At 44.7% G+C, this 16060-nt stretch overlaps 1 protein-coding gene across 2 annotated transcripts in view; it reads left to right on the top strand.

The window, feature by feature from the left end:
* LOC143180797 (dipeptidase 1) overlaps positions 1 to 16060 on the top strand; it is a 65617-nt gene that overhangs the window by 38340 nt on the left and 11217 nt on the right. For both annotated transcript variants that reach the window (XM_076380765.1, XM_076380764.1), the window contains 3 exons: positions 8430 to 8606; positions 9657 to 9741; positions 13017 to 13092. In XM_076380765.1, the coding sequence (XP_076236880.1) occupies positions 8430 to 8606; positions 9657 to 9741; positions 13017 to 13092 (338 nt within the window). The remainder of the gene's footprint in view (positions 1 to 8429; positions 8607 to 9656; positions 9742 to 13016; positions 13093 to 16060) is intronic.

The raw sequence follows: 16060 nt of genomic DNA, 5'->3' as shown, positions 1-16060 counted from the left end.
CCGACGGTTTCCATGCCCCTCCCATCTTTTCAGACTTCTCGTTCCGCAAGTTTGCCGCATTATCCGCGAAACTTCCTGTCTATTTACGGAAGGAAAAAACGAGCCACTCGAGTAACGCCGAGTCGTTGTTTCAGCCTGACAAGTGAGCATTTGTACTCGGGGATCGAGTTAGCGTGAAACTTCGTGCCTTGGAAGCGATTCGTTAGCGCTGAGATCATTGACGAGATCCTTTTTAAGGGAAAGTAATAATTTAGAAGGAATTCGATCTGAAATATTTTAGAAATGATTTCAGAGGGAAGAATATTTTAGAGTCGCAGAAGCAGCGATACAAAGACAATGCATTTTATCCGCTCGTGTGTAAAAGAAGAATTGAGCAATATACGCAAAAAATGTCGAGCTTGGGGAATGATACGAATTCATCTAAAAATTTGTCTACGTTAAAACGTTTGATGCGACGCCTTAAAACCCACCTGGACGGTCCCCCTCTTGCTTTGGAAACGGTATTAAATGCGGTTTGCATGAATTCCAGGGGAATATATACGCCTAACCCGGAGGAGAATCAGCTCTTTTTCCGCTCGACCTCATCTGCGCACCGAGACGTTTTATATACGATCCTCCACTTTTCTTTTATACCTCATTCGCTGGCTACACCATTTCTCACCCGCACCTGTGTAATAAACAGCTCTCTCAAGTACTCAATAAAAATTCCGCACGGTCTTGTCCCAGTAAGAGAAGAGACACAGTCTGGCAGATAGTGTTGCTTGCCTGTCTGTATATTTAACAGATTTCTGCTTTTCCTTGGCTAGATTCTAATGTTAGTTCACTGATACTTTGATGGGTGTACGATACTGTGGATAGGTGCCAAAGAATATTCTGTAGGATCAGAGTATAGTTTTCTTTAGACATTAAACTGTGGTCATCTATCTTACACGTCAAAATTGACTGATTTGGTTTACTCACGTGAGGTATCATATAAGTCTCACCGTATGATAAGTAAAGGTGATTTCCTGCTTAATTCTACGGTGCATCCAATATAGCAACCAGCTTACATACCACGCAGCAAAATGCACTCCAAGTTCCAATAAAATTTACCGGTTAACATACCCTTCTCCATCACAGTGGACACCTCTGTAAACTCTAAACACACCCTCGACCCACTGGTTACCAGCTCCAAACACCGTCCACTTTCTCTAAAAGTTCATTCTCACCCAGACACCCCAACTCCTCGAAAACACTATCCTGATCCATCGTTCTCCAAGTGGAAGTCGTCTTTCACTACAGAAGTACCACAGTCCCCGCTGCAACTTCCACGTCGACTCGTCCTTTTTTCCAACCCATCTCCCTCGAAACCATCGAGACGTTTGCGAACATTCGCGCGAAAACGATGCGCTGGAGACACAGCGAGGCGAGCAGATGGAAATAAAGAAGGGTGAAACGAGGAGAAGGGTGGAACATATCCGTGAGAGAGAAAAAGCTGGTCCTCGATGATTCTAGGAAATTTGTACCTTTGTTCTCGCCCCTTCGCGGTTATCGCATTGCTGGCTTCAAAAGACGCCGGAGTAATCCTGTATTCGGGCGCGTGCGATGCGGCAACTTTTTCCTCCGTGAAGAAGAATGGAACCGTCGCGGTGCCTCGAGGAAAAACAGCTCGCCTTTGTTGCGAGCCAGCCGGAGGCACTCGCTTTCTGGGTTAAATCGTTATTATACGTGAGATAAATATGAATTTGTCCCCCCGAAAAATTCAACCAGGTTTGTTCCCTTCGTGACCAGCATAAACGACCCAGAAGGCGCGCGACTTTGTTCATTGACGATGCACATTGTTGTCGATCGATCGGAAGGCTCGGTGGATATGGCCCGATCGATCCACGAGACCGCGCGAATGCGGGCCATGAGCATGAATTCCCACAAAGTGCGGCGTTTAAGTGCGGCTGCCCCGAGCCCGATGAAGCTGGCTGCAATTCCGGCGAGACGTCGGTTTCCAAACAATGAGGGTGGCCCGCGCCCGGAAGTCGTGGCAAATTCAAGAAAACATAACTCCAGAAGAGCAATTAAACTGAGCGCCGTGGAAATATCTGTGGTACGGCACGCTCTCGAGCACGATTGAGGAAGCCTTCTCCTGGCCTCTGTGGCAGGCTAAGGCCACAATCGTTTTCCACCATCGAGTTCCCGACCTGCACTTTTCAACCGAGTACGTGACCCCACCTAACGACGAGAAAGGGGCCGAAAAACGTCCGATATCCACGGCTCGTTGATCCTCCTTCGTGCGCTAAAAGCACGGATCAGAGGTCGGTAATACTGTTGGATAATTGGTAGGTTGATTTTTGTGAAGGTGCTCGTGAGAGTTGTTTACTCTGTAGAGTTCGCGGAGTTGGGTTAAATAAAGTCCTATGTGCATACGTGTGTACATGCCTCTTTCACGTGCCTTGGAGCTCAGGATACGTCAATTACCTGTTGAAGGTGGTGAGTAAACAGTCTGAGTGAAAGTTGAATCCACTTAGAGCGGAACTAAGACCCTTCAAGAAAATATACAGACAAATTGTCTTCCTCAAAATCACACTGTTCTACGATAACGTAGCGTAACTTCAGCACGTGGTCTTAAGGAAAGCAATAGCTAAAGACGCGAAGGGCAATCGTGTCATTTCAACAAGGTTGACTCGCTTAATCCTTTGTTGTCGTACAACAGCCCGTCAATAAGTTATGTTTGTAAGCGTCGCGCGTAATCTCGTGAATAGGTAATCGCGACCGAGGCTGGAACGTTAGGAGCCGATCGATTGTTTACTTCCATGATTAATTACCCGCTGGAGGTTTGACTGAATCGAGCTGGCCTGTAATAAGCGGAACAAAAGAGAGACAGAGAACAGAAGAAGCATGATTTATTATGTCCTAGGGCGCAGAGCTTCGAGGACAATAGGGTAATATCGTTACAAGAAAATGCGAGAGCTCAGAAAGAAGTGAAATATACGAGGCGGCAAGGGATCGATACCTTTTTTTAGCAAGCACGGTTTTTTCAGAGCTTCGGAACATTAATTGCTACAACCCCTTGTTAGTCTGGAATATAACTCAGAAAGAGAAATTAAGACGATTTTGTTCGTTGTTAATATCGCGTCAACCCTTCTTTCTTTCTTCTAATTTTGCCGAGTTCCCCAGTGCTAAGCAGCCATCGTTACTCTACCACGTGAAGAGTCTTTAAAACTGCATTATCATTTCCCCTCGGCCAAGATCTTAATTCCGAGGATCTATAGACGATCTCATCAACGCTGCTAAACTTTCAAACACTGTTCCTTTATTAACTCTTGCGCTTATTTCACCCCTTCCATCTTTGACAAACATTCCCCGCAAATCGATTCTCATTTTGAGGCATACTTTGCCACTCGAGTCTTCTTTTGTTCGATGAGCGACGACATTTAATTTCTGATCCGACTTGAAAACATGTGCTCAGAGATTATCCCCACGTAAGGTGATTAGACGAAAATCGATTGTACTATTTCCAATGTTAAGAATTTTTCTAGTGCTTTATTTTCTCAGCATAAGGAATTAAAAATTTTCAAATTTTTGAATTTTCAAATTTTTAAACTTTCAAATTTTCAAATTTTCAAATTTTTGAATTTTCAAATTTTTAAATTTTCAAATTTTCAAACTTTCAAATTTTCAAACTTTCAAATTTTCAAATACCTAATTTGTCAAACATGAAACATTCCTGAAATCCCCACTCTAATTTCTATATTATAATCCCTGAAGCAACATCCACTACTTCCTCGTGGATAGTTTCGCAGGCGGTCTCGAAAAACGTAACTATATCCAGGGCACGTTGTAATAAAGTTCAGTCGCAACTATCAGCGAACTCTGCACAACTTTAACGCCGCACTGACCATTAACCTTCATGCGCGCATTACCATATACGTCCATCAGACTTCTCAATTCGAATATATGCTCAGAAATGCGGATTAAAAATGGTTAGCAGAAGCAACCAGCAAAAGTCTGAACTCCGTCGAAGCAGGGCATCCAGGTGAAAGGTGTCGAAGCTGTCGACGGTAACTGCGATAACTCAGTTAAATCGTTCGCATCGCTGACCCGCCAAACGCAATTTGCTCGTGTATGGACATCGATTCTCGTCAACGTGGTGGATGGGTTCGATGCACGATCGTTACCTCGACGAGTCGTTCAGCCGTGGAACGACGAACACTTCCAAGTTCGCAATACTCGGCCACATCTGACCGATAAGTTCCGGGAAACGTTCCATGGAATGACCAACCGGCCTTTTGAGGCCAGCTGCCAGCTTGTTCATGAAAGTTCCCGTCTAAATAGGCGGCCGGAGCATTGACAGTTTCGCGAGTGAAGTTTGCTAGCCGACGATAACGGCGGCAACCAGTAACAAACAGGAGCATCGTGAACTTTCGCCTAGAAGGAGCCAGGATAACCGGCTGGACTTCGACCAGCGTCAAAAGTCGACAGATCTTTCACAGTGCTCCGCTGACTGGGTGGAAGAAAAGACGCCGCGAGTTTCGCTTACCCCCTTATCTCATACGCCTCTCGATTATCTAGCGAACTGGTGATTTTTAAGCAAAAGACAGGGTACTCTGGACGAGGGACTTCTGATTGGTACCCAGTTGGCGAGGAACTTCTATTCTCATCTTGAAGGATAGTAAAACTGTGTTTGACATGGTCATTGTCTTATGCATTACATATGATGCACTGTCTTATGTTAGAAATTTGTGGGAAGACTGAATCTTTATGGAACTCTCTATTACTCCTCTTCTAGACTTTTAAGAAGTCTGAAAAAATTCTGAAATACTTATGAAAGTGTCTAGAATACTACATAACTAGTGATATGTGAAGTATTTAAAATTTTGTATAATAAGAATAATTACAGAGGGTTACATAGATAAATTTCGAAGATCCTAAAGACAGCGACCATGAAACAGAGATTGTGAAAACTTCTCGTATAGTTTCCAGGATTTAAAAAATCCGACACTATATTCTCAGAGTACCTGACAGAAAAGGCGCACTTAAAAAATGTATATGGTCGCAAAAACAATTTGCATCAAAAACGCTAACCCAAATGTACACAGCAAAGAAAGACGGGGAGCAACTTAATCCGATCTCTGAGTGTATGCAGGTCACAGGACTCTGAATACATTAACGTCGGTTCGTTAGTTAAACCTGACGTTATCTCGGAGAATCACATTGCTGGCAACTCGCAACGCAGTAAACAGAAGGTAAAAGAGCAATGAACGAAGGAAACTCTTGATTATAGCAACGGTGAGTATCCTTCAAAAAGGTTCGTGGAAGAATGAAGCCTATTCGTCATTCTGTCGGACGATACGACGGACTACACAGCGGCGCGGCATTTTAGCCTGAAGATTCACGAGGGAATATTCTTTCAATTGCTCAGAAAAAATATAACAACCGTCTGACTTTTACCCTGAGAGAAATGGGTTACCAGGGGGGTCTATCGCAACACGCGAAGCAAACCTTCGTCTAACTTTCGCCCGCAAAAAATCGCGTTATTTTTCATTCGTTAAACGTACGTTCGCCCATTTATCCTCTTCGTTAAGGGTAACACAGCGTCAAAGTTATTTAAGCGAATCGTTTGAAAACTAGTGGCGGTTGAATTCCGAAAGGCGGAAGAGTAAGTGAAGACAAATAGCGCGAGTAATTGAATTAAAATAGACAGATGGCACGCAGGAAGATAGATCGCTGAGGTAATTGTGGAAAATCGACTGAGCAGAGGCTTTCAATGGAAAATATCGTACCATCGCGTATCACTGCCCTCTTTCTCCTCCACTTTACTATAGCATCGAATTCTTCCACTTTCTTAGCTCCTCTCGTCGCTCTCCCTTCCTCCTTATCACAGACGAGCGATATTTAATGAATCTTCTCGTGCTCCTGCATTTATTCGCTCTTAAAATTCCTCTACTTCAACGTGATCAAGTAGGTCACGAAATGAGGGGACATGTGCTGGAGCTAGAGAAAACTGTACGTATTCTTTCATTTTGCTCGCAGTCCTCTTTCCAACCGACCTACTGACTTTCGCGAGAAGATATATTCTTCTCGTTTTCCCACGTTTCGTCGATGTCCCCCGAAAAGATGCTCCCATCGAAAGGCTTCCACCGTTCGCCGAACGGTCCCCGTGGCGAAACGAGAGGAGAGTTTGCAACGAGACAGTGAGACGGTCGAGAACGTGAACAGGAATCAGACCGGGACAGCCTGAAGGAGAAGCAATTCCGAAAAGTGAAGTTTATCGCGTTGTTACTTTAATGAAGCATTCTCGTTTAACGGATGCGCCGTTTCGCCCGAGGTTACCGGCGAGAAATCCTTAGGATTCATGAGATAACTCTCTCTCTCTCTCTCTCTCTGCCTCTTATCCCACCCACGGCGCATAACGACGACCACTTCGTTGGAAGATACTGCAACTTCGCTAATTTCGTGATAATAGCTGCTGCAGTCCGCGATAAATTCAACCCGCCCCCCGTCTGCCTAATTTCCCTCGAATGTACATCGGAACGACTGCGTCGAACGGGACGCGGGAAAGGAACTCGAATGACTGTTATGATAGGAATGAACGCAGTTTCTGGAGGGAACCAAAAAAAAGAGACGAAGTTCGGGGAGAGACGGGAAAATGGAGTAAACAGGAATCTTGAGAGATTCAGGTTGTGACGGTGCTGATTTAACAAAGCATCCGCGTTTAATGGATGCATCGTTCTCCTGGAAGACGGAGGGGAATGCTCTTGGAATGCGAACGATAACTCCGTTTCCGGTAGACCTACGTCCGACGTTGGAGAATGAATCCTTCTCCCGACGTTGCTATTAGCGATCGTTCCAAGGATGAGACTCTCGCAGACTTTGCGAATTTATTTACCGAGAATTGCTGCCTGCACTTCCGTCGATGTTTACTACTTCCTTAAGATTTTCTGTAGAGGAAGATTCTGAGTTATGGGAGATACGAATGGGAAATGATTGAGGATGATAAGGGAAATGGTTTTTGTCTAGCAAAGTAGCATAATAAAGGGTCTGAAAGTATATATTTTGCCAAAGTGCTTTTTTAAAAATTCCATATGCGTATTATAGTGAAACGGACTCTTTCTACCACTTCTTTAAAATGGTGAAAATGATTCGTAGCATATTCGAGAAATGTATACGGTGAATTAAGTTATATGAAGAATATGCAGAATTGCAGCTTAATCAATACTTGAGTAAAATAGGTACCTACAGAATTTCTAGTATCTTCGTGGGAATTCTTTTCATTTATCTTATGTTCTCAATTTATCCATGAAGCTGAGTTCCCATTTGAACTTCTTTGACTCAACTGATCTGTAATTCAGACTCACCCTGCATATGAACGAAGCTACCCTAGAGTCACGCCTTTTGGGACTTCAAGAAGCTCGTACTCAAAGAAAAAAAATCAATTCCACGGTTCCACAGAGGCTCCTCACTCTCCTGCATTATCAACGACATCGAGCATTTTATTTTCACACAATAAACTTTCATCTCCCTCTACGAAGAATGGTTCCCATATTGCTCGCGTTGGAGACGCGACAAGGCTCGCGTGAAAAAGAAATCGAACGGCTGGTGTCTGTTTTGCTGAGACGAAATGACAAGTGACAACAGCGAAATCGAATTCTATATTAGTAGCCGTATCGCCTGCGAGTCTGATGGCAGATATCAAACGCGATATTCTCGGTCGCGACAGCAACCCTTCCCGGTTGGATCTATCGGAAACCTCTCATCAAAGGGAAATACTCCTAGACTTGATTTCCGTGGGCCTTTCTTTCCTGACCCCGATGTTTCCGTAGGAATCGCTACGTTAGAATCTGAAGCGATTTTAGAACCAATCGTCGAAGCGTTGGAAAAGAGACGCAAGTAGAATGGTTTGCCAATGGTATTGCTATTTCTCCAACTACCGATTTCCTATTCCCCAGACTCTGGCTCGACAGTTCCCGCAAACAAAGCGTCCAAGGACCATTTCCGTCGCGAAATTCGATCTGATTGAACGGCCGCTGGCAATAAGTGTCAAAGATCACACGTGAGCATTCTGCAAAGCAACGCAAACCCTCGTTTTCGCGCAGAGTTTTCAGCGTTAGAACTCCGCTCAACTTCTCGAACAAACTTCCGCATTGGCGCGGCGTTACGAGCGCGAATTATTACAAGCACTATTGCGAACGTTCCTCCGTCCTTATCCACCATGCTCGTTCGAATAACGTCGCTGGGACTCGTTTAAGCCGCGTTAATCCGAGACTTTCGATTCGAAAAGCGATCGGCGAATCCGCGGAATGGCCTGGTCGATTCAAATGAGGCGTCTACAGGATCTTTCGAACTACTTTGGACTGGAATCGGTCGTAAGATCCGGTGCCATTATTGGGAAAGGGAGCAGGAAGTCTGTTCGCGAGAATCTCAAGGCGAGGTACAATTATTCCACGGCCCGGTTTCAGAGTATCGTTCTCGAGATGAATCGACTTGGGATGATGGTGGACCTGTCCCACGTCTCCGTGCCCACGATGCTGGTGGCCATGAAGACCTCGAGGGCGCCCGTTATCTTCAGCCACAGCAGCGCGCACGCCCTTTGCAATTCCTCGAGAAATGTGCCTGACCACGCACTGCGCCGCTTGGTGAGTATTTTTTTCTTTATGTCGTAATTGTACATGGCATGTTTGCATTTAAAAGAATTTCTCTAAATAAATTTTTAGTAAGTACAAACTGTGTAATTAGAAAACAGAAGCGATTTAATTGTTTAATTTTCGTTTTCCCTTGCACAGTGCTTCTGCAAGTAAGAATGACAGCCTGAGCAGTTATTTGTAAAACTGTATAGATCCTCCACAATTGACGCTTGTCATTTAGGCAAGATCCCTTGCAGAATTTAGTCCTTTGTTTAGTAGAATACTACTACAAATAGTAATTTCCAACAAAAGTTAATAACTTACGGGCGCAAAATTTAACTCTGGAACCCCTGTGTCAGAATGTACGAAGATGTTAAAGCTAGGACTAGGAGATACAACGTGGTCCAGTTGGTCTTGCAACGTGGTCATATGGTTGTGTTTACATTTTGGGTTCGCAGATAAGAATAATAAAGCGTATGTTGAGTTTAACATACGCCTAGACTTGGCAACAAGGACTATCCTATTTAGGACAATAATACGAGAGTGGAGAGAGAGAGAGAGGGACGAGTCTGTATATGTATATATAGGTGAACAGAGGATGGGTGTGGCTGTACGCGTGCATTGCACCGAGAAAAACATAGCCTGCGATATACAGATTATAAACACTGTTTACCAGATGCAGGAAGGAAAACTTTCTACGACACTTTTCAACACGAGCGTAACCCGAGACAATTCGGTGTTTGACGTAAACAAACCTCAACACACTTTTAGTGAATTATAATACATTAGAGAGATTCGAGACTGTTTCTCTTGCATTACATCTGTTCGAATAATAACAGAGTTTCATAACTGTATGATCACATGAGAAAAATCGGAAATATTGAAAACTGAATCTTTGTACTTCCATTTGTAAAGCTGTACATTTTACAGAGTGCTTCAAGCAGCGGAAAAGTGAATCTAGGATTACAAAGGGTAACAATATGGGTTCCAGAGTTAAAGAAAATAATAAAAGTGACTCTAAAGAATTGGCAAGAGTTATATCCACGATTTCTACCGTTTCAGGCGCAGACCGATGGTATAGTTATGGTATCTTTCTACCCCCATTTCATCAGCTGCGGCGAGAAATCGACGCTGGAGGACGTGGCTGGTAAGAGCTCTCAGACCTCATTTCTTCCGTAGAAATTTCCTTCGTAAAACTCTCGAATAGCGCGGAAAATATAGTAGGATACAGGACATCGCATCTGTCCCTTATGTTTTCGCTCGTATCGAGGAGAAATGGGTGGCAGTTGGAGCTGATACGGCTCCCTCGGTTAATTCCTTCCCTCTTCCGCCCCAATCAACGTTGCCTTCGCCCCTTTTATTCCTCGTAGCTTTGACCGTCGCGCTATCACCGTCCCATATTCTAGGATAAAGGCTAATTGAAGGGGACGCTAGAATCACGTCTAAATTGTCCTTTTTCCCTTCTCCCGCTAATATGGTTTCCGTCGACTAAACCGCGCCCTTTCAGCCACGCAATATCTGGAGAACCAACACCTTCTCCCCTCCAGAGCAAAGCGAGACCGCTAAAAAGATCTCGGGGCCATCGCCAATTTTCTTATGTATCGATCCCCGCGTTCCCACTGCGACCCTTGGTTCGCAGCATGTACGAAATAATTGCATTTTGTGCGAGGACACGAAGGAGGGCTAATACCCCGCGCGAAAGCAAATCATATTATTATAAGAGGATTTCGGAATGTTACACGATATTTGTGACAAAATGTAAGTTACGAGAGATTTGCTTCAGTGGATTAAACAAAGTTATCGCGCTACCCGTTTTGCGACATTCGTGTTCGCGAGAACCAGTGAGTAGGAAATCGGAAACGATAGTCTGTAGGATACAGAGGGGACGGTTTATAAAATAGAAAACGAAACTCCGAGTCGTTCCCCGATTTCAATTTTTCTACCGAGCTTCCTTTATCCATTTCACCACAGTTTCCGCTGACACAGGCCCCCAGAGCTTTCCACGTGACTGCGCCGTGTATCTTTTAATAGCGATGTTCAAGGATCGCAGTAAAAGACTCGCGCTGCCCTTTGACCGAGAGACGCTGTTCCAAGTTTTTTTCACCCAGCCAAGGGGAAGAAACGACCAGCTCGTCGTGGATAGTCGAATACCAAACGCACATCCAACGCTGTCGACAAACCGACGTCGAAATACATTCCATCGCGGCGCTGTCGGGTATCGCGCAAACGGCCGACGCTTTGAATAAAAGTTCGCGCTTCCTACCTCAGAAATGAAATACGGGACGAACGTGAATTCATGCAGCAGCCTGTGCTCCCTGTGCGCGATCTTCCGCGCGAAAAAAGCGTTCTCATCGAACGCGACCGCAGAGGGGAGGCGGCAACGGGCAATTGCACTTTCATATCCGCGAAGCCTTTGTGATTCATGAGACACGAGCGCGCGGGTAACTTTAGAATTTCAACGCGAAACCCACTGAAACTTAGCGTTTCCGCGATCCCCGCCCATCCTGGCCGCCTTTCCGCCGCGCTACTCGCATTTCCGATGCCAGCAGGAACGTCGAACCTTCGACTCGCTGCGACTACCCTTAGATCTTTTCGAAATTCCTGCCACTTATTATTACGAGAGCTTTGATATACGAGCGACGTGAACGTGAGGGTAAGGTTTGTCGCACGAATTCTCTCTTTGAGTATTAGGGGGGAAATTAGAAGGTGGGGGAATAGATAAAGGGTGTTCTACTGTATTGAGTTGCTGAAGTTTAGCTCGAGTGATGCTTGAATAATTATTTCTTCCCTCAGCTCCCAATTTCTCTCACTATATCCACAGAGAAAATTCCTACGGCAACTCTGGTGAGGATTGCGAGCTTATTTCAAGCTGGAAAATTTTTGCGTTAACTCTGAGATCGTTCAGCGGTGTTTAATTTGGAACGAGCGTTTAATCTTCTCCACACAAAGTTCGATCGAAGCTGAATGGTTTTGGAGTACGAAATTCCCCCGATAAAAATTCCCGCTTCGTGCATTTGTTTTCACCCGCGATTTTCACACTGGTGCAAAGTGAAATACCGAACCGAGGATTACCAGTTTCACGCGATCCCTGGTTAACCTTCGCGCTTCGTGCGACCGTACCGCGGCCCTGGGAATACGAAATGCGTCCATAGGGAGGCGCGTACCGTGGCCTCGCGTGCGATGGAAAAAAATACACGAAAATGTTTGAAACGAAACTACGTCGAAATCTCTCCCCCAAGAGCTGCGCATTTCATTCGCGCGTTTCGACTCTGGAACGTGTCCCACGCTTGGACCGTGGGCCACGGGCGCCTTTTCTCTCTATCGTAAATCTGGAAAGTGTCGTCGGAGATTCGACGATAAAGAAAGTTCGTGACTCTGGAAGGGGTCGATCGGACTGATGAAATAAGTAATAAGGCAACGGATGAGGACAGAGGACCGTCTGATTAAATCGCAACTTTCCTCTGAAACTTTTGCCTTCTCGTTTATTTCGCCCCTACCATTCTGCGTTTTATTGGATCGTGTAACGAGCTCCGTCGAATTCTGACGCGTTCGAGCGTCGACGAGATTTGGGCGCGAGAGCAGGGCGGAATAACGGTAACGCTTCGATGAGCAGCTCCATTTTCGGGGTATTCTCTAACGCGAGAAATTGAGCAGACATTATGTCGGAGTCATGTGTGTATTTTGGAAAAGGGTGAAGTGGATTAAAGAGAAGCTCCACGGTCCGAATGATAATCCATTTCCGCTGGCGTTGAATCTCGCGCGTCGTCGGGGAAGGGACGAGAAAATTATGTTCAGAGACAGGAAGCGCCGCGTTAAACCGAATCGGGGTAATAATTTCGATGATTGTCGCGCCTGTACGTTACGCCGTCCTGGCCCATTGACGACGTTAACGTCACGATTGATATCTCTGAGCTCGTTCTCCTGCTACGTGCCCAACGATTATTAACAGCCAGTTAATAACAACGGAACACGACTCTGACCGCGTCATTCTGTACTAATTACTTACTGTAACTCCTTATTTAATCCGTCTGTGTTTCACTATTACTCTGGAGAAATTTCAGAAATTGCAAAGAATGATTCTACATGTTAAACTGAGATGAAAATCACGAATAAGGAAATTGCGTTTAAAACTTCATTTTCGAGGTATTAATTGTTAAAGGACACCCAAAATGCACGTGAGATGTGTCTGACTTGGAGACTCATTCTACTGGCGGCGCACGGGCTCAGCGATGCAAGTAGAATAAGTCAAGTTAGACGCATTTCATGTAGTCTCTCGTCGTCTCATTCTGACCTGTAGGATCAGCTTCCAAATTTCTAAACCCTGTCACAGAACATCCTACACACCTCAACTAATATTAATCCACCATTCGATTTGTCAACGCACAGTAAATAATCCTTCCTCGTTATTTCCATCTGTTTCAGCTCACATCGATCACGTGCGAAAGATCGCTGGTATCGATCACGTCGGAATAGGAGCAGGCTACGACGGGATCAATCTGTAAGTGTTGTTGCTTGTTTCCCTCTATCCACGCTGCCAACTCGGTCTAGCCAGTTGCCTTTGCCGAACAATTTTTTCTCGGATGATCCTCGGAGCTTATAAAAATACGCTTACACGGCTTACGAGGCTCAGCTGTCGCGATAAATCATAACGAGCAGGCTGACGCTGCACGCGCGCAAACAAATGAGAAAGCTTTAACGAATACACAGTGAATTAGTGCCGAAAAGGGTGGAGGACGTTACAATTCCTTGCACGACTCTTCTGTTCTCTCTACACTGTCGCGCGATTTACGATGCCTGGTGTGCAACGGCCATAAAGCATGCGCCGTTTTTCATGGCTGCTGGAAGCGTTGACCAGTGGCCCATAAAAGGATAGCACGGAGGAAGTAAAACGTACCGCCAAACAGCTGACTCTACAAGCCCTTCCTTAACTGCAAACCACCTCTGCCTCGAGCAGATCGCGTGCGTTTCCTTCGAGACCGATTCGAGACCATCACGGCTGATAAATTTCGTGTTACTCCCCTGAGAGGGTTGCGTAAGCTATTGTCTCTAATACGATGAACGGGGAGGCTAATGATACGGATACTGACGTTCATTATGCTCTGAATGGTAGGAGGAGGCACATTTCAATTTGGGAAGGAAGTAAGTCTTAAGCGAATACAATGCAAGACAGCATTTATCCTAACACAATTTGTAGGATGTTTGGTGTAATAAATATCTATGGACAGTTTAGAGAAATTAATGCATTGAAAAATGATGTAATACTGGCAATATATCAGTTGAAAAATTGAATAAAAATTCATTACGGTTCACATGTGAAATAAATACAAAAATACCTAAATATCTGCTAATTTTTGTATAAGTGCATTATTCATTTTATTCAATATCCATTCATTGCTGTTAAAAAATTCAGCCGTTTTTAAATGAGTCAGTACACGAAATATACCTCTTGAAATACCCTATCAGTAATCCTGCGAACGATGCGTCGCTTTATTATTCACGAGGTTCAGCCAATTGCCGCACATATAATCGAGCAACGAAATTCCTATGGCAGGAAATACCAAACGTGGATATAGATCAAAAGGTACCATGAGCTGGCATTGTAATATTCCATGGTAGCTGGTGATGGCTGTCCAACAAAAACCGTATCATGAAATTTAATTGTGAGAATAAATAAAAGCATGAAAGGATCGAGAACGAAGAACACGACTATCGGGGCTTGTTGTCGAAATGGCGACAGGTTACACCTGCCCGAGGCTGAAATCAGAGCGGTCGCCATTAAGCCACGCGAAAAAAAAAGAGAGAGAGGGGAACAAGGGAATGAAGGGTGGCGCGAAGCAAAGGGAAAAAGAGCGCGGAGGGCAGCTGCTAAAAAGCTGTCGGGTTTTCCAAATCCGCGCGGAAAACACGCATGGGCGTGGCGATGCGCAGCTGGATAGGGTGAAAAACCGAGCACGCAGCGAGCCGCGCATTTGCACATCGAGCTACGAGAGAAAAAAGGCTCGCCAGAAGAAAAAGGTACTGTCGTGTCACCCGATCGGATCGCCGAGGCTGCAACGTTTTCGTACTTTTATCGGGGAAACTAGACACCGTGAATGCGAGCTGGGATTAAGCGAGGGCTGATTACTGTCGGTGCTACGGAAATATTCCTGCCGAGGCATTATTATACTTCCTCATGAATAGAGAAAAATGACTGAAAATCGATTAAACGATTTGAGAGTACTCTTGAAAAGAGTTATAGTAGAAAATTCTCAGGTGAAGGTACACCATACCGTAGCATTATTTGGAAGTTCCTTTACCCAGATCGAAGGAACTGAAAACCCCTTATTATTTTCTCACAGAAAGATTGATAGCACCGTAGGCTTCGACTTCATTAGTTAACGGAGAGCTGAAGAGGGTACAGCGAGGAGGGCGTTCCAATATCCGAGGCCCAAAGATATCATCCCCTAATCTCGCCTTCCCCAGGTTAATCTTTATTTCAAGAAACCGTTTAAAAGATGGGGCACCTTTAGAAATCGTTTATTCTTAGAAAAATATCAAGTCGTCTGACGTTAGTCTTCCCGAAGACTTTGATTAGCTAACCGTGAAATTGAAAAACCGTCTGCGCGTTCTAATTGCCGAGGTAAAGAAGGGAGGATAACGCTCTGTGCAAGCGACTACAGAAGGAATCTGAAGAGAAACTTCGCATCGGAATGAAGACAATGCCTGATTCCTTCATCTCCTCTTGACGTTCCCGCTGCTTACATCAGGGGCGTAGGTGGCTCATAATACCAGACGCGACGACTGCAAATTAAAAACTTCACCGAGCCGTGATACCAAACTCTAAGAAATTTTTGTCCAAGGAACTGTATGCTACTGAGTGGAAGGACTGCGCCGAGGGTCTAGAAAAATCGAGAAATATTTTGAACACTGTTGCTATCGAATGCGATAATCCATCAGTTAACAGGTATAACATTTCACTCGTCAGGGTGTTTAATAAAAAGATACATGACACGTGATGAATTAATCAAATACGGTGCAAAAATGTTAGACCTCCGATTGGTGAGTGAAATGGCAGAAAGGTGAGATGAAACCTACTGATAGAGTGAGATTAAATTCCTTCGTTTGTATCGGTTTCATTTAGTGATTGCTATCGTTGCCTTGTTTGCAGAAAAGAATACATCAGGTAGAGAACGGTTCATTTCCCCTGAAATTTTAGGTCAATATTCCCCCCGAATTGCAGGAGAAAGGGAACTGATTCACAAATCGGGTGCCCCTCCCTTGCGGAGAACAATTTCGAAGAGAAAAAGAGGAGCTCCTGTTTAATCATTTAAGTAAGGAAAAAGTGGGTCAGCTCGATAGACAGGCAAAATCGAGAGACGAATGCGACGGAATTGATAGAAGTCGATATAGCTCAGAACCCATTTTAACCACCGTGCTTTCAAGGGACTGTTAAAATTCATATTACCAAAGTGCTCGAGTATCACTTC

The sequence above is a fragment of the Calliopsis andreniformis genome, chromosome 6 (genome assembly GCF_051401765.1).
Source record: "Calliopsis andreniformis isolate RMS-2024a chromosome 6, iyCalAndr_principal, whole genome shotgun sequence".
Taxonomy (NCBI): domain Eukaryota; kingdom Metazoa; phylum Arthropoda; class Insecta; order Hymenoptera; family Andrenidae; genus Calliopsis; species Calliopsis andreniformis.
Note: the sequence above shows the minus strand (reverse complement) of the source record. Positions and strands in the feature narration are given on the sequence as shown.